This window comes from Kogia breviceps, chromosome 2 (assembly GCF_026419965.1).
Source record: "Kogia breviceps isolate mKogBre1 chromosome 2, mKogBre1 haplotype 1, whole genome shotgun sequence".
Taxonomy (NCBI): domain Eukaryota; kingdom Metazoa; phylum Chordata; class Mammalia; order Artiodactyla; family Physeteridae; genus Kogia; species Kogia breviceps.
Genome location: NC_081311.1, coordinates 24,946,825 through 24,974,235, shown reverse-complemented (window position 1 = coordinate 24,974,235; position 27,411 = coordinate 24,946,825). Strand labels below are relative to the sequence as shown.

Genomic DNA, 27,411 nt, shown 5'->3' with positions numbered 1-27,411 from the left:
GCCAGGCTGTGCTTTGACAAGGCAGAGAGAGGGGCTGGGGCTTTTGAGGAGGAGGGGCCCTCGTTTAACCTAACCGACCTTGTGGCTTCAGGCCAGCCCTGCTCACCTCACTTGTCAAGAGGTGCAGCAAAAGTCCTGGGGCATTTGGTACAGCAAGTGAGCAGAGGCTGGGTAAAGTCAAGCATCCTCCGGAAGGAAGGAGATCCCTCCGAGAAAGCTGTCCTTAGTGGAAAGGCCTAAGTGCCCTAAAGGTCTAGAACTCTTCTGTTTAAAAGACAATCTTTTTTCTTCAAGCCAAAAGCTTCACATTACTGCCAGGGCCCACATTCTTTGCACACATCAGCTCTGTGAAATAAGGTTTTGTGTTGGAATCCACCCTATAGCCTGCTTTCAAAGGCCCTTTCTGGAACTCTGCAGGCTGCCTCAAAGATGGGCCAGAAATATTCTGTTTTGCTATTTTTTAAATTTCCTGAAAGCGTAAGAATCAAAAGGGAGTGAAAGCTTCCGTGTGTCAATAGGAAATCCACCCCCTCCTCAGCTCTGCCCTGGGAAGCTCACAGATTTCCTGAAGTTCAAAACAAACACTGTGAACAGTTTCTACTCCTTGCAAGAATTTAATTCTTCCTTTAGCATAAATAAGGCAGCATGAAACACCAAGAGTCCCGCTGCTGTCTGCTTCAGAAGCAGCTTTGGTGCATAAAAGATCCCCATTTCCCCGCTGACTTGTCTCTGTATAAACAAGAGGCCAGAAGGTAATTTTTCAGTGAATTTTCTCCTGGAAGCAAACGGGAAGCCGAGGGACATTCAGGCTTGGTCTTGGCTTCTGGAGGCTGGTTCTTGGTTGCTGGGGTCTCCTCAAAGCACATCAGATGAGGATGAGGATGGGAAAGGAAAGGCATGGGTGACAATAAATAAGGAAATTCCCCCAAACTGGAAATGGGGCTTTGGGGTTACTGTTGGAGACCATGTGGGCCTGGGGAGGGGCAGACCCAGGTGCTGCCCAGTCTAACCCCAGCTCACATGGAAGGAAGCTTCCTACAGCTTCCTGTGGGCTTCGATGCCCCATAACAGCTGAGCCTCCTACTGTGAATTAACCCTGTCAGGCAAACCGTCCGTCTTCTAGAACACTCCGAGGCTAGGTGAGAGCACTCCTGGGGTAGAGACAGGATCCTTTCTTCAGTTCATGGGGAGCCCGACACCCCCGAGGAATTGGGTACGTGTCTGGGAGGCACGGCCAGTTTCAACCATGGAAGGAAAGTGCTGGGGAAGGAGCATTCATTCTTGCTTCCCCTTGGCCCTCTGCAAAGGTTGCTGAGGCAATGCCAAGAGAGGAGCTCCCAAAGGGCAAGTGAAGCCATAATTGGAGGCGGGAGTGGCTTCCCAGTCCCTCTGAACAAGGCCTGGAGACCGAGGCCAGCTCTGATCGCAGGTTCTGGTGCCTGCCCAGGGACCGCAGCCCAGCAGTGCCAAGGTGGCCCCTCTGAGGTCTGAGGGCTGTGCTTGTAGTCTGTCCTTACGTGTCCCAGTCAGCCAAGCCTCTGTCAAGCTCTTAGGGTGTTGGTCATCTGTGCGGCCAGGAGGTCCATCCAGAAGGGAGGGTTCTGTGCAGTGAGGCAGCCCCACTGGAATAAACAGCCAAGGGGATTTGGGGGCCTGGGTGTGGAGCTGGGTTTCCACAGAAATCTAGTTTCCAGGCATGCCCTGCTCTAGGACTGGAACCCTGAGGAAAACTCAGGGCTACAGCATCCCTCACCTCTCAGCTCTATGACCTTCCCTGAACTGGGCATCAGAGGCCAGACTGCAAACCAGATCCCAGCACCCCAGGTACCAGGCTCTGCCCTTTGCCCCAGTGACCCTGTGCTCCTCTTTCTCTCTCATCGTCTATCTTCAGTGCCCCCCACCTCCCAACATACTGGTGGCCAGAGAGACCAGCTGTAGAGAGAATAACGAGGGTGAGGGGCCCACATACCATGCTTATACCCAGCATGGTATGTGGCACCCACAGGGTTCAGGATACAGCATCCTGGGAGAAGGGGCAGAGAAAAGGAGATGCACCCTGAGTGAGATGTGTAGCTGAAACAATGGCCAGCTTAAACTTCTGTCTGCCACCAAGTACCCACTTCTGTGTAACAGAGACATTAGCCACCTGGGGCCTTGAATCTCTCTAGGTCTTTTCTCCAAATAGTATAAAAATGGCAGCCACAGTGGGGATCCCTACTGTGCAGGCTGTGGATGGAACGCTGCAAATTCCCACACTGGTGCCCACTGCTTGGTTGCAGATGCCTGGGGTCAAGGGTTACTGGAAATCAGGGTGCAAGGTCTTAACACGGGTCCCTGTTAGCATTCCTGGAGATCTTTCGTTGATATTCAAGTAAAGACTGGACCTGGGTTGTATAAAGAATCACACCCAAATCGATGTTTGCACTGTCTGTAACTCAGCGTCCATAGCGTTCTGTCATCATCTTGGCCATTGGTGGTGATCCAAAAGTAAGCTGCAAAGGATCAGTCCCCAAACCCAGACAACAGCTTCACCAGCAAGCCCCAGTGGCATGAAAGCAAACCAGCTGTGGCTTGGAATTCTGTTTCCTCTGTGCTATAGGGTCTGGCTCCCACAGCAAGCTGAGCCACGGCCCCTACAAAGCCTGTCATTTTCCCAGGACAGGGCCTGCACATGCCCCCAGGGGTGTGGACATGTAGGATGCCTTGTGTCCTGGCCCTCTGGGTCGTGGATGCTCTATAAGATGACAGCTTTTGAGGGCAGGCTGCCATGGTCTGAGGGAATATGGAGGGAATACTCGCTAATGAGCGCTGGGGCATTCTTGAGCATCTCATAGAAGGAGTCCAGTGTCTTCCGGTAGAGACTTCGCTGCAGGATGAAGGGCCGGAAGAGGTTGAGAGGCTCAGCCCTGCGAACGGCCTCAGGGAGCCCCATGGCCTCGGGCACCTTGCAATTGCCGATGAAAAAGTGGTGGAGCTTCTTCTCCAGCAGGCTCTTCTCCAGGAAGCAGAGCAGCTCGTGCAGACGAGCATCGAGCTGCTCAGCCTTCCAGGCGGCTGGCCGCCGGGTGAGCAGGAGGTGCAGCAGGGCGGTCTTCAGGTGGTAGTTGCTGAGCCTGCTGGGGCCGGTCAGGCGGCTCTGTTTGGAGAGCAGGAAGGAGGCAATCTGCAAGCAGCTGAGGTGGCAGGCGCCTTCGGGCAGCGCCTTCGAGGTCATCCTAAGGAAGTGGCGCTCATAGACAGCGAAGGACAGGAGCCAATCTGTGCTGGATGGAGGGGTCCCCCCACAGGGCTCCCTGGTAAGATGGGAGACCAAGTACAGGTCGGAGTCATCATACTGGATCACAGGAATCAGGTTGAAGGGCATGAACTTCCCCGAGCGGAACCTGATCTTGAGGGACCCCGGGGTGTCCAGCTGGCCAAAGGCCAGGTCGAACTCATACTTGTGGTTGATGCGGTGCCAGGCTCTGGTGAGGGCCGTCTGGAACCACTTCAGGACTCGCATCGTGTCCAGGTATGGGGAGTCTCCGACGCACAGCGGGTCTTCCGACGCACTGCCTGGCCGCACCACGTTGTTCTTGCCGTGGAGGAGACACAGCATGTCTTCCCCGAGTTTGGTCTTGCCGCAGATACAGCCCAGCGTGTCCTCGTCGGCCCGGACCACCTTGATCTGGCCGTAGCCCTGGCGATCCAAGGGCACCGAGCGGCTGGAGCACCAGAGCTCTGGGTGGAAGCGGTAGGGCTCGGGCGGCATGAAAGGCACAAAGAGGTCGCACAGCAGCGGCTTGTTCACCTGCCAGTTCTCGTACATGCTGTCCACGCCGATGAAGTCCTCCACCTCCATGTCCGTGTCCCGGCTGCACACGCTCCTCAGGGCTTCCAGCAAATCATCCACGAAGCCTTCCACAAACTCCCGGGTGCGGGAGGCGTCGGCCGGGGCCCCCCGGATGCAGCGTTCGTAAAAGTGGTCGAGCGTGGCCTTGTTGGGCAGGGTGAGACCCCGGAGTGGGGCGCCCTCCAGGCCGGGCAGCTCGTCCTCGTCGGCGCCCAGGCACTCGGGTGAGGGCGCGTCCTGGTGGTCCTGCCGCCACACCTCGATCACCAGGAAGAGGATCATACAGAGGGTGCTCCACAGGTCCCAGGCGGCACGTCTCTCGTTCTGCTGCTGGCCCTCCTCCGCTATGCGCTCCAGCGCCTCCTTCTCGGCCTCCTTCTCGGCCGCCAGCCGCGCCACCTCCTCCTCCAGGCGCAGCTGCTCCAGCTGCAGCTTCTCCTGGTGCGCCTGCATCTGGCGGATGATCTCCTCCTCGTTCTCGGGGACCGTGGCGTTCTCTCGCGGGAACAGCAGCGGGTGGTTGATGATGGCTGTTACCACCACCAGGCACACCCGGAAGAGCCCCAGCGCCATTGCTGCAGCTTTCCTGGGAACAGGGAGAGAGAGGCCGATGGTCACACCGGGCTTCCCTCGGTGCCGCTTCTTCCCTCGTGGTTCCCTCCCACCGACCTCCGCCCAGCCGAGCTGGTTGGACGCCTTACGGTTCTTCCCCATCCCCACGCCCAGCCTAGCCTCAGGAACAAGAACCCCGAAGTCCCACAGCAGCGATCCTGGCTACGCAACCACAGTGGGGGACCTGTTTCTGTCTGCCTAGATAGCCCTCTTTCTGGTAGCAGCACCCCACTTTCCCTGGGAACCAAACCTTTTCTATCCCCAGTCCTTATGGTCTGGGTGGCGATGAAGCCACCCCCTGCTTAAGGGGTGAGCATGTAACCCAGGCCCAAAGCTATTTCACGCTCCTCCTCACCAGCCACAGTGGTTGTTTGAGGGTGAGCTTGTGACCCTATGCTGGCCACTGGGAGATAGAGGTAGGATTTATTGGGACCAGTGGGGAGAAAGACTCACCCTGTTGCCTAGGGTTGCTGAGGGAACAGGAGTACACCTGCTGGTGGCTTTCTGGCTGCCTCAAAGAGGGGATGAGAAAGATGCCAACATGGAGGAAAGCATATGCCCTGGACCCAGCTGTGCCTGAAGCCATTACCTCTGGACTTTGTAGTCATATAAATCAATACATTCTCTCTTTTTTTTTTTTTGGTGGCACCACGTGGCTTGTGGGATCTCGGTTCCCCGACCAGGGAATGGACCTGAGCCGTGGCAGTGAAAGCCCACCAGGCCACCAGAGAACTCCCGAAACATTCCCTTTTAATTTAAGTCAGCTTGAGTTGTTTTCCAACACTTGAAACCAAAATAGTCCTGTATAAGACATGCCCTCCCCCACCCAGTGAATGCCTTCTAGTGAATGCTTGTTTCCTCAGTACAGTATAGCCTAGTGGTTAAGAACAGGAGGGTTGGGTTCCAAAGCCAGCCCTGTCACTCACTGGGCAGCTGTGTGACCTTGGGCATGTTAACTCACCCCTCTGAGCCCCAGTTTCCTTACCGTACAAAAGGTAAACCAGAGCGCCCAGAGGGTCATCGTGTTGATGGATGTGTTGATCCATGCAAACTGCCTACACAGCACAGTGGATGGTGCACAGCATACGTTCATTGAACAGTAACTGAAGCAGTCTTGAGCCCTTATCTTTCCCCACTGTAAACCTCTCCTTCTGATCTGGAAGACTCTACCCCAAATTCAGACATTGATCTCCTGGCTACTCCTGGGTCTTTCCCCGGAACAGTCTAGGAGACAACCAGAGTGACTGAATCATTGGCTTTCCTCTCACGAGTCATCTGAACTTTAAATCTGGCTTCTTAATTGTGAAAGGAGACACACCATTCCTCTAGGATAAATGGATTTTTAGCTCTCAGGTGACTTTTGGGGAAGGACTAACCTCTTACCATACAAACTGCAGCTGCAGCATCTTCTGGGAGTTGGTTAGAAGTGCAGAATCTCGGGGATTCCCTGGTGGCACAGTGGTTAAGAATCTGCCTGCCAATGCAGGGGACACGGGTTCAAGCCCTGGTCCGGGAAGACCCCACATGCCACGGAGCAACTAAGCCTGTGCACCACAACTACTGAGCCTAAGCTCTAGGGTCTGTGTGCCACAACTACTGAGCCCGCGTGCCACAACTACTGAAGCCCGTGTGCCTAGAGCCCGTGATCCACAACAAGAGAAGCCACTGCAACGAGAAGCCCACGCACTGCAACAAAGGGTAGCCCCCGCTTGCCACAACTAGAGAAGGCCAACGCGCAGCAACAAAGACCCAACGCAGCCAAAATAGATAGATAGATAAATTTATAAAAAAAAAAAAAAAAGAAGTGCAGAATCTCTGCCCCACCCCAGACCTATTGAACCAGAATCTGCATTTTAATACCATTCACATTAAAGTCTGAGAAGCAGACTCACATGGTAAGTCTTATATTATACTCTCTTCTCCCTGGCTGGAATCTTGGGAAGTAACAATTGGCCTTTTCCACATTTGCCCCACTTGCTTCCCGCCGGGGACCTCAGCTAGGAGAGCAAATGGCCAAAGGAGGTCATTGTTGGAGAACCAAGAGCCCACCCCCCCAACACATGCCAATACACCCCATTCCCTGACCTTGAATTCGCACCCTGAAAGCCACCTGTTCTGGTTCTTACCCTAAAGGTGCCAAGAGGCAGGTATCTGTCATTCGGTAAGAGCACCTCTGCGGGTTCTACCCAGCAGTGCCAGGATGTATTGGTTTGACCAGAAAGTTTGTTCAGGTTTTTCCAATGTTACGGAAAAGCCCAAACGAACTCTCTGGCCAACCCAATAGATGGCCTGAGTTGCCACACTTGGGCAAGGCCTGCTGCTCAGATGTGATTCCGCCCTGTCAGTAGGAACCAAAAGGCTTGGCAGGGAGGAGGGAGGTCCAGCAGCAGCAGAGTTCAGTGTGCAGACACATTCAGGCCTCAGAGGTGAACTCTGAAGCACTTATGTATTTCTACTTGAGGAGGAAATGGAGGACAGGAGAAAGTGGAGGAAGTCTCAGAGTGGAAGGGAGGTGGGGTTAGGAAAAAGAACGGGGGCAGCCAGCCAGCTTCTCTTCCCCAAGACAAGAAGCAGCTTGCTGGATAATTGCAGAAACAGGTCAGCCCTGGATTCTACGTTAGAGAAATATCAGTGGAAAGTTTGGCCAGGGTGGTCCAAGATAAAACTGTAAGGCCGGCTGATAAACGTGGATCAGAGTTTAAGGATAAAGGTGTGGAGTACTAATAGTAGAATACTAGGCAGCAGCCAGTTAGGAGACAATTTGGGGGTTTTGAGGCCCTTCCGGGCCTCTGTACTATAGGCAGCCACGTTTGGGCACAGCGGGCCCTGACAAGTCACAGCAAAAGTCTCTGGCAGCACCTGATTCCAGAGGTCAGTTTCCATGCCAACTCAGGGTAGGATACTACCAGCTGGGGAGGGGTGCCATCACCAAGTCCTGTGACTGGGAAGTCCTCCTCCTCTCTACCCAACAGCTTCCACAGGGCTACCTGTATATGTCCTCATGTATGCTGGAAGATGATGGGCTGTACTGGGGGGCAGGCAAGTTCAAAACTCCTAACCAACTGGAGCAATTGACACAGTGCATGAGGGGCTAAGAGGATGGACTCTGGAGGAGACGGACCAACTTAGCACCCAGCATGTGTACCTACTGGATATGTGACCTTGGAAAAATCATTCAACTTCTCAGAACCTCAGTCTCGTCATCTGTAAAATGGGGATAATTATACCTGCTGTTGTAAAGGAGATAGTGCATAGAAAGCCCTCAGCAAAATGCTTGCCCCTGACCAAGTTTTCTTATAAAAGGGTAGCTGTGATGGGATGGGAATAGCAGGTGAGCTTGCCTGCAGGGGTTTGTGATGCAGGGGGGGCCACAGAGGTGCCCCTACAAGGGACTTGGGCAGGAAGCAGGCAGCCACAAGAACACTGGCAACAGCAGGGTTACAAACAAGACTCAACAGGAGCACAAGGGAAACAGGAAGGAGCCCAGGCTGTAGAAGCAGACAGACCCAGGTTTGAACCGTGACCGCTCCTTGCTGAGGGGTCTTGGGTGAGTCACTTGGCTTCCCTGGGGCTCCACTGCTGTACCTGTGAGATGGCGCTAACAGCAGGCCCTCCTTCATAGGAAGGGGAGGTTAAGCGAGACCATCCATCTCAAGTGCTGAGCACAGTGCCTGGCATAGGGTCAGCACCTTACAATACCAGCTCCTTCCCCCTTGGCCTCCATGGGCCTGTTTTCTCACCTGTCAAGCACACCAGCCCTACCCATCTCCCATGGGCCTGGAGGAACACATGCTCAAAAGTGCGCTAAAAGCACACAATGTTCCCCTGGGACCGCTGTTCCTTGGCACGCCACTCCTTCCACCCTGCCCCCAAGCAAATGGGGAGAAGCCTTCGGAGCCTTGGGTCCTCCTGGAGGTGGAGTTCTCTCTGACTCACTCCCAGCTTGAACAGCCTCCACCCTCCCATGGATGGGATGGGATCGCAGCTGTCATTTTGCTCCCGGTACCCTCTGTGTAGGCTGGCTCTGCCTGTGGCACCTAAGTGATGGTGAACAGGGTGGCGGCTGCTCAGTGCCCACGACGTGGGGCTGGGTTAAAAGCCTCCACTACTTCCCCTCCCCAAACCAAGTCACAAGAACACTGCCCTAGGGGCTTCGGGGGTCAGAAGAATGAGGGGAGAGAATTTGGATAGTAGCTGAGCCTCTCACAAAACCGTGGATACACGCATGCAGGCGTACACACACACACACACACACACACACACACACACACACACACACACACAACTCACCAAAGGGCCCCTTTCCCCCAATTTCAAGTATGTCCACCTCTGCCTTGGCCCAAAGCTCTCACCTCTACAAGGCTGCCCCATACATGTAGTCTGAGACATCCAGTTGGGTTTGGCTTTGAAAATAAACCTGGGCCACTTGGAGGGCTTTTCTTGGTCTGCTTTCCCGGAAGCAGGCAGGAAACCTGCTGAGTTCCTCTCCACCCCTGCCCCGGCCCACAGAGCGTAGTGGCCCATGTAAGTCACGGCTAAACTTAGCCTGGCAAAGGGCCAGGGTCACGGGGGCAGCAGGGGCTGGGACAAAGGGCTGCAGGTGGTGGGCCCAGACCACCAGGGTTACTCAGGCCCTTACTCTGGGTTACTCAGGCCCTTACCCTAACTCAGGCCCTTACTCTGAGCTTGGCCGGAAGCCCCAGACCCTGGGGGAGAAAGCCAAGATGGCCCCTCCCTTCCGCGGGTCCCTCATTCCCACGGCCCCCAGACCCCTATAGCACACCCACCACAGCTTAATCCAGTAAATGCCACTGAGAGCTGGCTAACAGTGGGACTTCTCTGGAGGTCCAGTGGTTAAGACCCTGTGCTCTCAATGCAGAGGGCACAGGTTCCATCCCTGGTCAGGGAACTAAAATCCCACATGCCACACAGCGTTGCCGGAAAAAAAAAAAAAAAAAAAGTTGGCTAACAGTGATACACTAACATTTATCAAGCCCTCACTAGGATGTGCTGGGCACTGCACACAGCGAGCCCTGTAACCTTCTAGGTGGTGGGTGTCACTCCTGTTTCACAGGTGGGTTAACCATATAGCCCAGGAGAAGTAATTTTCTAGCCCCACAACTAGAAAAGGCAAAGCTGCGCTGAGAAAGCCTGCTCTGACTGCCTCCGCCAGAGCCCAAGTTCTTACCACTGTGTTATGTCTACAGAGCACCTACAGTGTGCAAGGAACAGGCTGGGTGCCACAGGGCCCACAAAGATGAACGTGCCATGATGCTCAGCAGTAGAAACACCACTATCCACGTGGGGGGCAGACGGCCACCAAGTACCCTCACAGGACAGAACGAGCGATAGGCTACAACATTGCAGAGAGTTTCTGCCGTTCTTTTGGGGGCCCCTCCTTGTCTGTAGACCTTCCCTGTGTCCGTCTGCTTGGCTCCGCATCCACCATGACCCTTCCTTCCAGACAATTCTTACAACAAACTGAGACCAGCAGGAGCCTGTGTCCAGCCCCACAACGTGTTCATCAACACCCCTCTGCCCTGTCACGCACCAGCCCCCTCCCAGGGCTGGCTGACCGTGGCCTCAGCAGCGGGGGCGCCTTTCCCAGCAGCCCGGCGGCCCCCCTGGGACAGTGGTTCTCCGAATGTGGTCGCGGTTCAGCATCACCCATATCACCTGGGGACTTGTTAGACGAGTAAATTTTCAGCTGCTGTCCCAGATCTGCTGATCAGAGATTCCAGGGGCGGGGCCCGCACCTCCAAGTGGTTCTAATGCCCACTCCAGCTTGCGAAACACCCCTTCCCAAACCAGGCAGGCCTCCAGGGAAGAGGGGGGTGGGGCTCCAGTGACACTGCAGCCCAGATCCTGGAGCTCGCCAAGGGTTTGCCCCATGCCCAGCCTGTCAGATGCAATTAGCTCTGCTAATTTACCACAGCAAAAGTAGCTCAGGCCCTGGCGTCATCTTTAGAGCCGAAAGGAGAGCTGATGTGTCCTTACGAAATGGAATAAGGAGGTGGGCTGATGGCAGGGGAGGGCACTTGTAGCCCAGGCCCCGTTGGGTGACTTGAGTCCCTTTCCCATTGCTTAGGTTCTGGGCCTCCTGAGAAAGAAGGGGCTAAGGGAGACCCAAACCGTTGAGAAGTCAGGGCTGAACCCCTCCTGTGTGCTTGGCCTTGTGCTGGAATTTCAGTCCTGGCTAATGACATACATGTTGTTTGGGGGAAATAAATCCACAAATTTAAGGAAGTCAGAGTTTAGAGTGGTACTAATCTAAGCCCCATTTTACCGAGGCATAACGAGGAGACACACTTGACTGAGAGATGGGTGAAGGTGGAAGTGGTCCAGGCAGCCTGGACATCACCCTGTGGACCCTCACAGACAGGAGAGGTTTAGTGAAAGGTGATGATGTTTTCATTAACAGCTGATAGGAAGCTAATTACTCTGCGTGTGTTTTGTCATTTAATTTTCAGAACACCAGTTAGGTAGTTGCAACACCCCTACCCTGTGAAGAGACTGATGGTCAGGGAGGTTCACCGGGTGGCCTCTAAGATTCCCTGGACTGCAGTTTTTGACGGAGTCTGCCCCCACCCCCTGCTCCACCTCCAACCCCCAGGGGCTGATGGGAAACTGAGTGAGCCCTGCCACCTCCCTGGCATCACTGCCAGTGGCGACCACCAAAATCATCAGGTTGACTGTCCCCCAAGTTTCCCAGGCCTTGGAGAAACAGGACAGTAAGAAAAGAGAGATTGAGGGGACTTCCTGGCGGTCCAGGGGTTAAGACTCCACGCTTCCAATGCAGGGGGGCGTGGTTTCGACCCCTGGTTGGGGAGCTAAGATCCCACATGCCACGCAGACAGAAAAAAAAAAAAAGAAAGAAAAAAAGAAAAGAAAAAAGAAAAGAGAGGCTGAATACAGAACAGAGTTTGACGGAGTCTTGGTTTGGAGTGTAGGCCCCAGGAGCAGCAGTTTGTCTGAGCCCTGGTGAGGCGCCCCTCCTGTGGTCCCGCCTGTCTCATCCCCGATTCCACGCTTCTCTCTGGCAGAGCCCAGGCCACGTGCTGGATCTGACCAGCTTTCCTGTTGTTCAATAGCACCCGCCGTTCAGGCCCAGCTCAGGGACCCCTCCTCCAGGGAACCTGCCCTTCTCCAAACTCCTGCGGGTCAGGCCACCTTCCTGCTCTTTACTGCATTGGTTTACCCATGGGTCCCTGCCTTCCCACCCACGGTGCCAGCAAGGGCCCCCTCCAGGCACCAGGCATGAGGCTGGGCACCTGCAGGCGCCCAGTGTGTCAGTGGGAGTTGGCTTATCCCATACTTGGGAGGAGATGGCCGGCTGTGCGAGTGATGGGTCTCCACACACTCCTTCCTCATCGCCTCAGGGCCAGGGGACAGACAGACTCAGCACAGACGGTTCCAAAAGGGCAGCTCTGCAGCCACTGTCTGCCACCCTTACAGGATGGGGCTTCCCTGCTGGAGAGGAGAAAGGCCCAGCAGGGGCAAGGCCAGAGAGCCACCCACTTCATCTGCATCCCACACAGTGATGGGGGAGGAAGTTTAGGGGGGAGGGGAGGGGGAGGGGGAGGGGGAAGGGAGGGGGAGGGGAGGGGAGGGGGGCTGAGCAGCACTGGGGTGGGGGAGGACGCTGGCAGGCCTCAGGCTGTGGGCCAGGAGGAAGTGAGGAAAGAGGAAGGAAGAGGACCAACAACAATTAATTGAGCAAATGGGTAGAAAGGGTGTGGTTCTGGGCCCCCAGGGCCTCCTCTCCTCAGTTTCTTTAAAATGACCTCCTCCATCACGTTCTGGCCCTCCCACTGGGCAGGACCTCTGTCTTGGCCTCAAGCCTGTGTCACCTTCCTGGGACCTGCCACCCTCAGGGCCACTGGGCTCCTTGCTTTATCTCCTTTCCCCTTCCTGGGGGCAGGAGTGGTGTGGGAGACATGCCTGGAGTAGGGGCGTGGAGAGGGGACACTTCCCCACTACAGATGAGCTTGGCTGCCGATGCCAGACAACTGGGCCGAACAGCCCTTCTCTAGGGGGAGCTACTGTACTGCTCCCCCTAGAGAAGGGCTGGGTTCTATGCACCCAGAATGGCATAATCTTTTTTGTTTCCCCCAAGAGAAGCCAGAAATCTGGATTTTATCAAAATCCCAATTTTACAATGTCTTCTACTCTTTCAAAAATTCTTTAAAGCCAGGCTTCCCTGGTGGCGCAGTGGTTGAGAGTCCACCTGCCGATGCAGGGGACACGGGTTCGTGCCCTGGTCTGGGAGGATCCCACATGCCGCGGAGCGGCTGGGCCCATAAGCCATGGCCGCCGAGCCTGCGTGTCCAGAGCCTGTGCTCCGCAACGGGAGAGGCCACAGCAGTGAGAGGCCCGCGTACCGCAAAAAAAAAAAAAAAAAAAAAAAAAAATTCTTTAAAACCCATGTGAGCCAAATAAAATATGTGAGTGGGCCCCCAGAGTCTGTGCCACTCACACGCCTCCTCTCCCTGCCCACTGCTGCCCTCCACTCCCCACCAAGCATCCCTCAAGGCGGCCCTTGACCCCGGGGCTCGGCTCACTCTTCCCCCTCATACCACCACCTGCTAGCACCTCTGCATCCAGGACTCCCCAAAATACCCCTCTGGCTCAACTTTTCACCCCAAGTCCAGGGCTGACTCTATCCCAGTGTCTCCCAGTCGGCCCTAGCAGCCACCTTCAGAATAATCCTAACCAGCCTGTGCCAGGGGCTTATACGTGCCTTCCCCACAGCCTCTCTAGAGACTAGAAGGAAAGAGAGAGACCATGTGGTCTAATGGGTGTGCACTAAGCAGCACTCAGATTACAGACCAAGGCCTGTGGTCCCCAGGACTGAGAGCTGGACCCCCTCCAGCCCTCCCTAACCTGGGGAAACCCCAAAGGTCAAGACTGGCCCCTGATGGAGGTTGGGGAACAGGGCAGAATGAGGGAGAGAGCAGAGACCCCGCCCCCACGCCAGAGAGGTGGACCTACTGATGGGCCTGTGGGAGAGGGCACACCGCGAGGAGAGTGGCCTTTCCACTGACATGAGCTCTGCTGTCGCCGCACGTGGCCACACTGGCCAGACTCACAGAGGATGCCCAGTCACACCTGCCAAAGTGTGAAGTTTCCTCGAGGCCCACTCCGAAGAGGGAGGCGTTTCCAAAAAGTCACCAGGATGCCAAACCCATCGTCTGGATGGGGGTCATGCAGCCGGCCGGCTCAGGTGCAGGAAGGACAGTGGGCTGGACTCCAGGGAGAGCCCACATCCTCCCTGTTTCCGCTCCTCTATCATAGCCCGTGCATGTCCCTCGGTGAGCAAGGGATGGAAAAGGCAGGGAAGCCATCAATCTCCCAGGAAGGACAGGGCATCCTTCCTCCAAGCCATGCTGCCTGACTCCCCCACAGCAGAGGCCCTGGCCCACAGGGAGTCATGGAAAATTACAGCCTCTTAGGACAGACAGACAGACTGCGGCCTGGGGTCTCAGAGGCTAAGGGATGACAAGGAGGCCTGCAGGTCGCAGAGATAAGGAAAGGCTCCCCTGGCAACCCTGAGTCAGGGCCCACACCTCCCTCCCTCTCATCCATACTCCCCACGGCTCCTCCGGCACTCACTGCAGTGGGTCAAATGGCAGCCTTCAAAAAGACAAGTCCATGTGCTAATACCTGGACCCTGTGAATGGGACTTTATTTGGAAGAAGGATCTTTACGGATGTAGTTAAATGAAGGCTCTTGAGATGAGACAGTTCTGGGTTATCCTAAATTCAATGACAAGTATCCTTATAAAGAGACAGAAAAGGAGAAAACAGACAAAGAGGAGAAGGTGATGGAAGACAGAGGCAGAGGTTGGAGTGATACTCCACAGCCCAGGAAGGTCTGGAGCCACAGGAAGCTGGGAGAGGCAAGAGAGGATTCTTCCTTAGAGCATTTGGAGGGAGTGTGGTCCTTCGAGTACACTGATTTCAGACTTTTGGCCTCCCAAGCTATGAGATAGATAGATTCCTGTTGTTTTAAGCCACCGCGTTTGTGGTTTTTGGTTATGGCAGCCCCAGGAGGCCAATGCAGTCTCAAAGCACAATGCACCCCCCTCCCCTCCCAGTTTGGCCACTGACATCCCCATTTCTGCTGGGCACCTCCAAACTCCCCAGCTGCCGCAGCCATCGCTGTGCACCAAAGCCTGGGGCTTCCACACCAATGGGACTCTCCCTTCTGGCCCGGCGTGGTCCTTTGGAATCAGCTCCTCTAAGCTCTCCCTAATTCCTAGACACCTCGGGTAGCCCTGGCCCTGGAGGTCTCCCTGCCCCACTTCAGGGAGTTCTTGTGCCCATGAGACATAGGTCTGAGCTTTAGTTCAGTCTGATGTTCAGGGCCTGGTCTCAACCAGCCTCAGGGGACCTCTCAGGTCGCTTCCCTCCTGCCCGGGCCGCTGCAGATTATCTACTGTCCTCTGAACACCTCCTAGACTTACTTTCCCACCATCCCCTGCAATGTCCACGCCTAACCCTACCCAACGGTCCTCACAGCAAGCCCATTTCAGAAACCCCTTCCAAGATTCTTCCAGATCCCTCCCTCCCCCAACTTCTGAGACAAATCCTTCTTTCTTGAAAGGGATAGAAGAACAAGGGGAGGGAGATGGCCTATTTATTAAGCCCCTCCGAGTGCAGGCTGGTGTCTGGTGCCTTGCGTAGATGGTGTCTCCATAGATGCGCCCCTAGCAGGGACCCAACAAACACTTGCTCCTCTAGCCTTTATTCTTAGCTCATTTCACCTGTGCAGCAGCCCCATTTCCGAGGCAGGAGCCCCAGGCGATGAGAGGTTGAGCAATTGCTCAAGGTCACACATGTAGGAAGAGGGCATAGGAGCCAGACACCATTCCAGGCCCAAGGCTCCAGACCCTGCTGTCTCCCCGGTGGACCCCAGGCTACTCTTTCATCACAGAGAGCTGCTTTCCTGAGATCTGGTCTTATCTCACTGTCTTCCTTGGTTGGGCTCCTCTTGGGTCAAGGTGGTCCTGTTTGCCTTGACACCCTGCAGAGCGCCTGGCAGAGACCAAATGCAGGGCTGCCTGCTTAGTGTGCTAAGGACAGAGTGGGCGACCTTGGGGACCCACCAGCTCACACACTGCACATGGGAGACACCCGCTTTCTAAAGACGGCCTCTATAAATGCCTCCATTCTTAGGAAGGATGCGCTTCCTACAGCAAGCGTGCACCCAAGGGCCTCCCTTGACCCCCAATTCCCTCATCAGGTTTCTAGACCTGAAATCACAGGGTGTGTTTTAACAATAGGAGTGCAGTGCTAACCATTTCCCATAGCGGAGCAGCCCTCATGACTGTCAGACGTTGGCGTGGCTTGAACTAGTGTTTCTCATAAGTTCCCCTCTGCCCATGGGCCCCATGTCACTCACAAGAGCGGCTGCCCAGAGGGAAGAGGAACACCCACCTCAGGGCAGCCAGGCCAGGGCTCCCAAACTTGTCCGCTGTCTCTCCCTTCACCCTGCGTTTTCTGCACCCCAGGCCTCCAAGCACAGCAGCAAATACTCAGGACAAACCCCACTTTTGCCATGGGGCAGGGAGGGCAGACGTCTGCAGCAGGGGGCGCGGGAAGCAGGCTCCCCGGACTCGGCCGGCAAACACACGGGCTTAGGGGAGGGGACTTGAGGGGGTGGAGCAGGAAGCAGAGAGTAAATACAAGGACAACAAAGGGAAGACAAGGCCCTCGCTCCCCCCCTCCCCCATCTCAGAGCTGAGCTGGGGATGGATGGGATCAAATAGCCTGTCAGTGCCCAGCAGCCCCCTTCCCTGTGAGCCCTGGATGGGAACAAAGAGAGCCCAGCTCAGGAAAACAGCCTGGCCTCTCCGGCATGGGCATGGGGGGATGGGCCCTGGTGGCTTCTCTGTGACCACAGAACAGCCAGGTCCCCCACCCCTCCCTCCCCACCCAGCGCCTCTTACTCACGTTCTGGCTTAGAGGGATTCTGGCCCCTACACAGCCTGCGTTCCCAGCCTGGGCCCTGAGGCTTGGGTGTACCTGACACAATTCCTGGGCCCCAGCTGGGCTGGGAGAGGGAGAGAGAGATGGGGAAGAAGGGAAGTGCTCTGGGCCTCCTGCACGCACGCACGCACACACGCGCACACACATACACACACACACACGCGCACACACACACACACACACACAGAGTCATGCTCTGTAACTGCAAAGATCTAAAGACCCCTTTCATCTTATAAAGGGGAGCAGCAAGAGACACAAAGGCAAGTGGGAGGCCAACACAGCTGTAAAAAACTTAAAAGAGTTGTGTTTGGCCTCTTGGCTGTGCTCTCTGCTGCAGGGACCGGGGCTGAAAACAGAGCAGGCAGTCTGCCTGTCCTCCTTCACCAGAGCTGCACCGGTCGTCAGAGCAAACCAGTTCTCCTCCACCAGGGGGAAGCTGGGAGAGCCTAGGCTGTAAGGCCAGGAACTGTTAGAAAAATGACCCCCAGAATCATCTATGAACAGAGTCACCCTCGCTGTGAATTACACAAAACAACGACCTATAACCACGTGGTTTTCCAGCCACAGGGACGGAGTCATGATGAGATTGTGAGGATGCCCGTGCTCTGTCCTGGCTTCTGCTCGAGGCTGCTCGTGGCGCACAGTAGGTGTCCCAGAACCAACAAGCAGGTCAGGCTGGTGTAGGGTACAAGCAGCCACTGACACTGCTGAGTTCACCTGGATAGATTACCCTCCCATCCCAAGGCCGCCCAGAAAGAAATAGCTCAAAGCTCTTCAGCTCAGAAGAGCTTAACACTTTGTAGAGGCTTAGTAGCAAAGGGGCCAAACTCTGGAAGCAGAGGCCCGGCTTTGAATCCTGGTTCTCCCACTTGCTGTGACAATAGCGCACCTACTTCATGGCATGGCAGTCACATGGTCGTGCTATGTAAAGGACATTGTTATTGGCATTGGTATTGGTGACAAGGCCAGGTCTCCGTTTTGATTTGTTAAATCCTGCCCGGCGCATCTTAGGGACCCCTCTGGGCAGAGGGGGGTGGCCTGTATCCCTGCAGCAACTCCAGAAGCCTGGGGACAGGGTGAAGTTGTCTCCTCTACCTCCTGTTTTCTTCTAAAGGCCCCCAGGGGCTGCCATAGAGGGAGAGCAGGAAGTTTGGCACCTGGGAAGTTCACAGCTCCCTCCTGCCCATCTTGGCAGCGACACTGAAAGCTCCTCCACTGCACCTAGAAGGAGAAACCAGTGTTGGTCTCTGATTCCTGGCATTAAAGGTGCAGGCGCTCCATGGTTGCTTGCTTGCTTGCTTGCTTGCTTGCTGAATGAAGTCAGGACTGGGAAAAGAACCTCACTGCCTTTACTCCCAGGAGCAGGAATTTGAGATGGGAATGGAGTAGGGCATCCTGGATGAAGTAACTTCTAAGTTTTTTTTCCTGGGAGGCACCCTGCCGTCAGAAGAGCAAAGCAAAGCACTAACAGTGGTAAGCCACTCAGGAAATGTGAGCAAAAACCCAGACACACCTCTGGAGACAGACCACAGCCACTTTAGGTCTGGACAGCCTTCAGCTAATCGCAGGCTGACTGATTCACCACCAGCGCTGACCACGATAATGACCCAGGAATGAACTCTGACACAAGTTATCTGACCCCCAGCTGCGTCCCTCCTTGACACCCACCTCCTCGCTTGAGAGCCTTCTAGAAATGGACGATAAATGGAGGATGACAGGGTTTGATGCAAATCAGGTAAGAGAAGAAGCAGAGGAGCAACCCTTGGTAGAGTGCCGAGCAACTCCCCCTTTCTGGAGAATACCAGACGAACCCGCAATGCCCTGACACCCAGGGGAGGGTTTAGTAAATAGCAACGAATGCACTACATTTATTGAGATTCAAAGAGTGTGCAAAATGCTTTACATTGCTATATCATCCTCACAATAAACCTCTGAAGGAGTCACTATCCTCCTAAGTTTGGAGGATATCCTCCTCAGTTTCCTAAGGAAACTGAGGCACAGAGAGGGGAGGCCATCCATTCAACATCACAGAGCCAGGATCTGAAGCCAGGACTGCCCAACTTTCAAGCCTCCGATCTTCCCATGACACCATGTTGCTCAGTGACCCGTGAAACATCAGTCATGAACCTGTGGGCTTTCCTTCCCTGCACTGTTTAGGGAAAAGCAGGTGACAATTTAGGTGGCATATGGGCATGAAGTAGGGAGTCAGACTTAATGAATCTATGATGTTCCTTCCACCCAGAGATTCTGGGAGTGTGTGGCCTGGGATATCGGAGATGGGTTTTCCTGGGGAAGCCTCCTCTGCAGTGGATTAGGAAAAAGGAGTGAGGTCTCTTCTAACCCTGGGTGGTGGGTATGGGGGTGAGGCATCAGGAGGAAGAGGCATGGATGCATGGGGGCCTCCGGGGCAGCACACGGGGGTGGGACCCAGGCATCCCCACTCTCTCCTCCTCCAGCCCAGGCATGCCTGCCTCCTCAGTGACTCTGAAACAAAGTCTCGGCAAACAAAGGACCTTTTCATGAACTCCAGGCAGGTCCCCTGACTGCTACTAAGAAGGCTATTGAAACAGGCTCCCAGGAGAACAGTTTGTTATGAGCACGTGGCTTTGCACCAACCAGCAGGGCCAAAATGATGACAACGCCCTCCCTTTGGTTTGATGCAGGTTGGAAGGAGACTCTCTCTCCTGCATCTGCTGCAGGGGGATAACCTGGAGGGAGAAAGTCCGGGAGAGCTTCAAGCGGAGCCCCTCCTCCTGGGCAGCAGGAGGGGCTTGGTCACGTGGAAGTGAGCCAGTTAAACGTTGTGGGCTTTGAACTTTTTTTCTTGGGACTTCCATCAGAGGATCTCAAAGTGCTCTGAATATGACCTGGTACTGGCCATTACTGTCCCCATTAAACAGACAGGGAAACTGAGTCCTGTCTGTCAATATCACAGAGCAGGAGGGGACCTGGGGACGCGCAGGCTCAGCGGCCATGGCTCACGGGCCCAGCCACTCCGCGGCATGTGGGATCCTCCCAGACCGGGGCACAAACCCGTGTCCCCTGCATCGGCAGGCGGACTCTCAACCACTGCGCCACCAGGGAAGCCCGTCTTCTCACCTTTGACACTCAGACTTTGTGGGATTCTGTCCTTAGGCACTGTGAACATGGGTGTCTTCTCTAACACCACTCACCAAATCTCTGGTACATCTCAAACACCCTCAAATTCCTGCATAAACTGCTGGGGAGGAAGGGAGTCCACAGGTCTCATTTAGCCCACCTAGAATTCCACAGGGAATGCGAGAGCTGGGTGAGAGGTGAACTCTGAGACTTTGCTTCTATTTCCAGCTGGTACCTACTCCTGGGGCAGTGGATTCCGGACATTCCTCCTCTGTGCTCATTTGATCCGAAAGCTCTGTGAGGCCACAGAAGCCCCAGCAAGGGCCCTGGCACATCGTAGGTGCATAGTAAGTACATACTTGCTCCATCAATGAATGAAGATTCTCTCTAAAGTCAGCTCCCACGGGAAGGACATGGGCAGCCTTGTTTCTCACTTTCCTTTGGTGGGGGTGGGGGGGCGGTGAAGAAGGGAAAGCCACTTTTCTGATCTCCCCATCACTGCTCTGGCCTGCTCTTGCCCTACCCCCTCCACGGATTGATTCAGGCTGTAGAAGGGAGACCCAGAGCCATGGAAGCCACCAGAAGCCCCTTAGGAGTCATGCTTTTTGCCCCAGTTGCAGTTCAGAGAACTAAACAAGATAGCATGCTGACAGCTGTGCTCTGCTCCCTCGGGGCAAATCCAAGGCCCGAAGACCTTCCACCAACTGGCTCATAGCCCAGACCTGTGGTCTGCGGCCCCGCCCTCTTCCCCTGGCCCATCCTGTAAGAAACACACCTGTGGATGTAATGCCTTCTGAGCTCCTTCCCTTCGTCAATGTCAATGTCAATGTCAACGTGTCTTACAGTTGGGTGGTTCCTGTTCCCCCGTCTGACTTAAGGTGGAGGTGTTGCCTTGGGCAACAGTGATGTCCCCTGTGAGGTATTTCCATTCTGCTGATGTCATGGGGTAGGCCACGTGGATGGAGGGGGATGCGCTTTCCACAGAAAAACGTCACAGGTCCCAAACTGCTCAGGAGGGTCCTATACACCTCTTGGGCACAACCAAATGATCCTCTTCTTGTCCCAGAAAACGTTCTCACCTTTCTTTCCCCTCTGGATGCCTGTTTAGGCCATGCCTCAAACCTGACTTTCCCTCTCCAAGTGTCAGTCAAAAGGTTGGGATGGGGCTTCCCTGGCGGCGCAGTGGTTGAGAGTCCGCCTGCCGATGCAGGGGACATGGGTTCGTGCCCCGGTCCGGGAGAATCCCACGTGCCGCGGAGCGGCTGGGTCCGTGAGCCATGGCCGCTGAGCCTGCGCGTCCGGAGCCTGTGCTCCGCAACGGGAGAGGCCACAGCAGTGAGAGGCCTGCGTACCGCAAACAAAAAAGGTTGGGATGGGCCCCTTTATTCTCAGCTCTGAATGAACCCCAAGCAAGGGCACCAATGATCTCCTTCTCACCATCTGGGATGATCTGGGTCCCTGTGGCCTTGCCCTTTGCCCAGACCTCAGAGGAGGGAGCAGTGGCACTAATGGGGAAGTAAGTGTCCCAATGTGGCAAAGAATAGATCCTCCATTGACCTCTACTGTCCTTAGGAGATCATATGAGGCAGATACTGGTCTGCACCAGGCACTGTGCTCAGTGTTTTGTTTTGTTGTTGTTTTTGCGGTACGTGGGCCTCTCACTGTTGTGGCCTCTCCCGTTGCGGAGCACAGGCTCCGGACGCGCAGGCTCAGCGGCCATGGCTCACAGGCCCAGCCGCTCCACGGCATGTGGGATCTTCCCGGACCGGGGCACGAACCCGTATCCCCTGCATCGGCAGGCGGGCTCTCAACCGCTGCGCCACCAGGGAAGCCCTGCTCAGTGTTTTATAAGCAGGTCCTATGAGGGGGTTATCCACATTTTACCGATTACAGAGCTGAGGCTTGGAGTAGTCAACGCACTTGCCCAACTACCGAGAATGCCCAACTCCTGAGCAGTGGAGCCAGCACTGAACCCAAGGCTTCCCTACTCCAAAGCCCATGTGAGTCATACCTCCTTGGCTCTGCGGCACCTGGAGGCTGTGGCTTTCTAAAGATGAGCCATGAGAGGGCCTGGGCAGAGACCAAGGAGAGCCCTTTAAATCCAAAGAGGCCAGCTGGGCAGGCCAGGTGGCTAAGGCAGCCAAAGCAAGCACTTAGGACTGCTTCACCACACCCATGCTCACACAGGGGCTGCAGTAAGTGGCCAGTCCTGGGCCTTCCACTTCCTTGAGCATCCATGTTGACTAGGGACCATGTTTCTTTGCTCTGCTTGACTTCTTGTTGACCCACGCAGGTCACCTGACCACCCACTTGATTTGCATGCAGCATTTACCCCTGTGGCCTGAACCTACAACCCTGAAATTTTATAGTAGTTATTTAACTAATGCAAATGCAACTCAATGTAGTCGGGAGCTAATGCTTAGAAAGCACTACATGAAATAAGTAAATAAAATAAAAACTGCTAAATTATGGAAGAGGACAGGGAGAAATCCTACTGGTACACTCTGCCTTTGAGGGACTGGCCAAGGAGATATACGTAGCATACAGGAGTGCTAGTCTACCTGGCAGGTACCTCTCCACTGGTGAGGGAGCCACAGAAGTGAACAGAGCCCATGCTATCGGACCATCACTCCCCCTGCCGTCTCCCTCCCCTGATCTGAATCCGGCTTTGCCAAGCAGAAGCTGCCTTCTGATCTTTGGTTTCCCATGTGCCTTGCCCAGGACGCAAGAAGCAGGTATCATTCAGGCTGAATGATAGTCACAAAGTCTCCTTGTCAGTTAATACACTAGCAATTTTATTTGTACACTCACTTGGGGGAGCTCTCTTGAGATGACTCAGCAGCCCAAGTCCAAACCGTTCTGAAAATTGTGGAGATGAGGTTTCTAGAGGGCACAGCTAAGAGCCAGATTCTGGGACAGGTGACATGATTGCAGGTAAACACCACCCTTCTGGGAAATCAGCTAGGCACCAGCCGACCCTTTCCAGGAGACATCGTGACTTTCCCGTTAGCTGAGAAGCCTATTTTGTTTAAAATACTGTCTATAGACAGTACGTAGTAAAACCCTCTGTTGCACCTAATTAAGTGCTGAAACGTATAGTGTGAAAAATAAATGACCATATATATGGAGCTGTGAAATGGAGTTTTGGAAAGTCTTCCTGGATGAGCTTGGGAAGGGCATTTGCACCTGAACAGCACTGGACAGGGATGGGGCCTGTGAGGCTTGGAAGTGTCAGGACAGCGCGTTCAGATACTTCTCCCATCGTCCACTCTGGCAGGCGTTCTCTGCCTATGTCAGGGGACCTGCGTGGTGCCTTTCCTCTGCACCACACCCAGGCAGCACTTACTCATCACCCTCATGCCAGGCCCCAAACTGGATTTGTGACCTCACACTGCCTAGCGATTCAGAAGGAAAGCCATCTGACGCTTGGGCCAGGCCACCCCATCAGCCCCCGAGGCCAGGCCTGCCTCTTTCTTTCCTTTCTTTTGGCTGCCAGGTGAGTTTTACGTCTTTTTTCCGTCTGAGCTGAGAGCAGGTACTACTTCCTTTGACAAAGAAAAAGAGCAACCGTCCTTCTCTCTTTTTCATGAGGGCCCCCCAACCAAACTAGCTTTTGAAGCTTAACCTGCTTCTTGCTCCGTGAATGCTCAGTGACTGGAACATTCTGAATACTTTACTTCTCTGTGCCTTAGTTTCCTTGACTATAAAATGGGGATACCAATACCCATGTCACTGGGCTACTGAGAAGATTAAATGAGTTAATACAGACAAAGTGGTTTGGGAAAAAAAAAAGTCTGGCAAATGTTAAGCCCTCACTAATTGTTGGCTATCAGGGCTGCTGTGTACAGTTGTATGGGTGGTACACTGCTCAAGAACACCCAGCTGCGGGGTGGTGAGGAGGAATCCAGCTCACATGCTGCTTGCTCAGCTATGTGCCTTGGCTCTGTCCACCCAGATGAGGCCCTTTTTTTCTAAATGGCACCAGGGTGCCATCCTCTTGCCAAGAGGAAGCACCTTATTCTAATTCATGCAAAGGATGGAACAGGCTTGCAGCAGCCTTGGAGGTTATTATTATCAGCTCTCGGCACTCTCACGGCTATGTCCCCCTCCTAGCAAGACGAGATCAGCCCCAGCCACAAGTACGGTTCTGCTCCTCAGGTGCCCAGCACACCTGGAGCACTTGCCCCTCCCTTAGGACACTCGTGGGGTAAAGCCTTCCCCAGGATCCCCCAGGGGCTGCCCTCCTACTGAGGGGACTCTGCACCCCAAACATGGAGCCACAGTGTCTTGGACTCTGAAGGGACCTTCTCCTTCGTAATTGTTGATGGCCACCTGTCTGGTGACAGTGATGGCAGCGCTTTACCTACTTGAGGAGCTCTAGTTGTCAGCAAGTTCCCCCTTACTTCTAAGTAAGAAGAACTGTTTCCTGCTTCTCCCACCCAGTGAGTCTCTGAGGCCAGAAAGAGCAAGTCTCCTCGTCTCAAGTGACAATGTTGGAGATTCCTGAAGGCCAGAGCCAAGTCCCCCTAGACTTCTCAAACCTGGGGGAAATATTGCCAGTTCATTCCCTTCTCCCTCACAAGAAGCACCTTCCAGACCCTCCATGGCATTCCATACTCTCTCCTGCAGACAAGTGACAACAGGACTGTGCACTCCAGACCCCCACCCAGATGTGCACCCTCTCCCTCAGACAGAATCCCCCATCTTCTTTCTCTTTATTGACCCCAGGGGGTCCAAGAAGGAGAAAAATACAAAACCAGGTTCCTCCCAGGTGATACCTTCTCAGGTGGGCAATTTTGCCAGAGGTCTCTACCAGAAGTTCCTCCCCTTTCTTGCCCTCAGATAAAAAGTTCACCCACACACCCTCATCTTTGTTTCCCTCATGGGCACTGCAGGAGCCAGGAGGCGTTCTTGGTAAGGTGACAACTGGGCTGATGGCATGAGGATAAAAGTTCAGATTCTTGCCACCCGAAAGCTGGGGCTTGAAACTGCTGCATCTTTGAAAATTACGGAGCTAGAGGATGGCACTTGAACAAAAGCCTTTCCAGTGGAGCGTCAGTCTAACCACTTTATGGTTACCCACAGTGGAAAATATGAGGGCAGGATGGCCAAGAGCAGCAGCACACAGGGAATTAGCAAACAATGAAAGCCACTTAGGCACGTAGGCTGGAATGAGGATTCAAAAGCACAGCCTATTGCGTTATTAATAAGAGATTAATGGCAGCCATTCTACCTGTCTACCAGGTCATTTTCCAGGCTGACTTGGACCTGTGACTGCACCCAGCACAGATTTGCTTTACCTGGCAGCCTCTCCGGGGTAGAACTGGTTTGTAAAAGGGAAGGGTCCTGGGTCAAATCCAAAAGAGGAACAAAGAAAAAAAGAACAGGACTCTGAAACCGATTTAGATCCAAAAGGACAGGGTCCAGGATCTGCCAGTGGCTGGTACTCTTCTAGTTTTTTTTTTTTTTTGGAGGGGGGGGCGGGGAGGGAGGGGTGGTGCTCAAACCAGTCAGAGGAGCAAAAGGCAAAGTGTGGTCCCTGAGAAGTTCGGTAAAATGTTTTCCCTTCCTGGGAGGCAGCATTTTTGTTTTTAAAGAGAAAGAGCATTTTGAATGGGAAGCCCAGCCCTGGGGCGTCTGAGTCCCTCCACCCGGCAGCCAGGAAGTTGGAAACTCTGGGAAGGGGTCTGGGATGCTATCAGAGATCAGGTGGCAGACTAGATGCAGCCCCAAGAGAAAGTTCTGCACGGCGTGGGGTCTCCTCCACTAATAGGCCCGAAAGAGGAAGCGGCGGGGGCTTTAATCGGCCCCAGCAACCTCATAGCTTCACTACGTTAAACGGAGAAAAAACAGGCTTCACATCTACTCCCTCCCTCCAGGAAGGGAAGGAAGGAGGTAAGGGAGCGAAGGAGCAGGACGACTCGACCACTCTTTCAGCTCTAGCACTCTGCTCGCAAGGTCAAAAGTAACGGATCTTCGGGGCGATAGAAACAGCAACTTGGTCCCGCTTCCGGCACCGCGGCTCGGTGCGCGCGGAGGAGGAGCTGCCAGCCGCGCGGGGCTGCAACGAAGCGCCCACTGGGGTGTCCGCGGCCCGGGAGAGGCCCGAGCAGAGAGGCTGGGACGCAGGACCCCGCGCGGCGCGAGGAGGGAGAGGACAGCACCCCCGCTTTTGCTCGGGCGCCGTAACCGGGTTCCCCAAGTCAGCCCAGACCAGAGGGCCGGGCGGGCACCCCGCTCCAATCCTCCTCCATCTCCGGCGCAGCTCCGCCTGGTCCCTCTTCTTCCTTCCAGCACTCAAGATGCCCGGGGAAGACGCAGAGCCTCGCGGCCGCGGGCTCGATACTTACGTTCAGCTTTGGTCCCCGCTCTCCGGCTCCGGAAGAGACTGAGCGAGCGGGTCCCGGGAGCCCCGAATCCGCTGTCTGGCGGCGGCTGCGACTGAGCGTCCGGCCCGGTAATTAGAGGGACGGGGACGGCGATACCCTGGCCGGCTCCCGCCTTCTGACCCCCATCTACGGGCTCTAAAGGGCTTCAGACTTACTCATTTCCTGGATGTCAAAGAAACTTTTCCTCCTTATAAGAACAAAACACCCGCCTCTACTCCCGGCCGCGGAGGCTCCTTAAGGTGGACCGTGAGAGTTAGGAGGGGCTGGACCCAGGGTCCGCCGCGGAGGTCTGCCCATCGACCACCCCAGAAACTCCAGAGAGGACAGCAGACCTGGAGGGTGATCGGGCGAGACGGAATCTGGCTACTGGAATAATCTGGGGCGAATGGACAGGGAGTCAGGGGAAGGCGCCCTTAAAAGTCGTTCTGGGCCGGAGGAAAGGAAAGGGTTAAGTTCCAGCACGCCTACAAGCGTTTTCCGCGGCGCGTTTTACAAGCTGTGGAATTCCAGGGGCCACCTATTTTGTCCTCTGGAGGGAAATATAAATCGAGACACAACGCCGGCCCTTTTCTATTTTGCCGCTTGAGTGGAGTAAAATAACTTCACCAAATGCTATGATAAATGAATGCATCTTTGTCTTTTCCTGAGTAACCAGGCACAAAGGAGAGTCATGACGAAATGCTTTTATCTGTTGAGGGCGCTTTACTGTCTGAAGCCTGTTTACAGTTGGGATGTTGGACCCTTATTTTAGACACGAGGAACAGGCCAGGAGGGACAGCACCACCCTGGTCATACTTGATGGGTTATGAAATCCATAATCTATTATCTTCTCTTTGTGACCTGCCCAGATTCCACAGCCAGTAAAAGTGGCTGGGAAGGGCTTGAATAAATCCTACGTAAGTGGCTTAGCGGGAATCAAACGGCATTGAGTGTACATTGGGGGAAATTATGAGAACACACTGTCCGAATGATTATCACCATTGCCGCTGCTGTTTGGTTTTAGATCACCTTCTTCCTCTCCTCGGCAAGCCAGCCAAATAGCTTTAACAGTGGCCTGGAAGACATTAGGCTGAGTCTGAAAGATAAACAGGCAATGAGAACAAGTTCTAAAAATAGACCCCCTGGCCCTTGGCCCAGGATACTCTTGTTTTCAAGCTTCTGCTGCTGCTTACAGCTCTTTCCTTACATCGGGGACAGTTATGGCAGAGTTTTGGGGGCTGGTGGGGAGGGGTGGGGAATAGGGTGATCCGGGCAAACATTCTTGAAAGGGCAATGTATTTCCAAAACGTCTGCTAGTTGGATAGCTGGGGTGTTCACCCACCTACCTACCCCAAAGCAGGTGGGGGAAATTCCTGGGAGGTGGGGACCCTGGTCTGAACACCACTAGCATGCCTTGTAATCCTTGGGGTAAGAAGTCAGGGTTATGCACGGTGGAACGCCAAGGTTCGTGCTTCAATGCCCTCCGGGATTGTCCTGTGTGCAAAGTTGT

At 54.6% G+C, this 27,411-nt stretch overlaps 1 protein-coding gene across 1 annotated transcript; it reads right to left on the bottom strand.

Annotated features, from left to right (window-relative positions):
- Window positions 1–594: 594 nt before the first annotated feature.
- Window positions 595–26,715, bottom strand: ITPRIP (inositol 1,4,5-trisphosphate receptor interacting protein). Its single transcript, XM_059052355.2, has 2 exons — window positions 25,884–26,715; window positions 595–4,418 (listed from the first exon to the last, which is right to left on the bottom strand). The coding sequence occupies exon 2, from the start codon at window positions 4,403–4,405 to the stop codon at window positions 2,735–2,737; it is 1,671 nt and encodes a 556-aa protein (XP_058908338.1). The 5' UTR covers window positions 4,406–4,418; window positions 25,884–26,715; the 3' UTR covers window positions 595–2,734.
- Between the last annotated feature and the right edge of the window lie 696 nt (window positions 26,716–27,411).

Coding starts and splice junctions, on each gene's coding strand:
- ITPRIP (XM_059052355.2), bottom strand. CDS start 4,405: ATGGCGCTGGGGCTCTTCCGGGTGTGCCTGGTGGTGGTAACAGCCATC.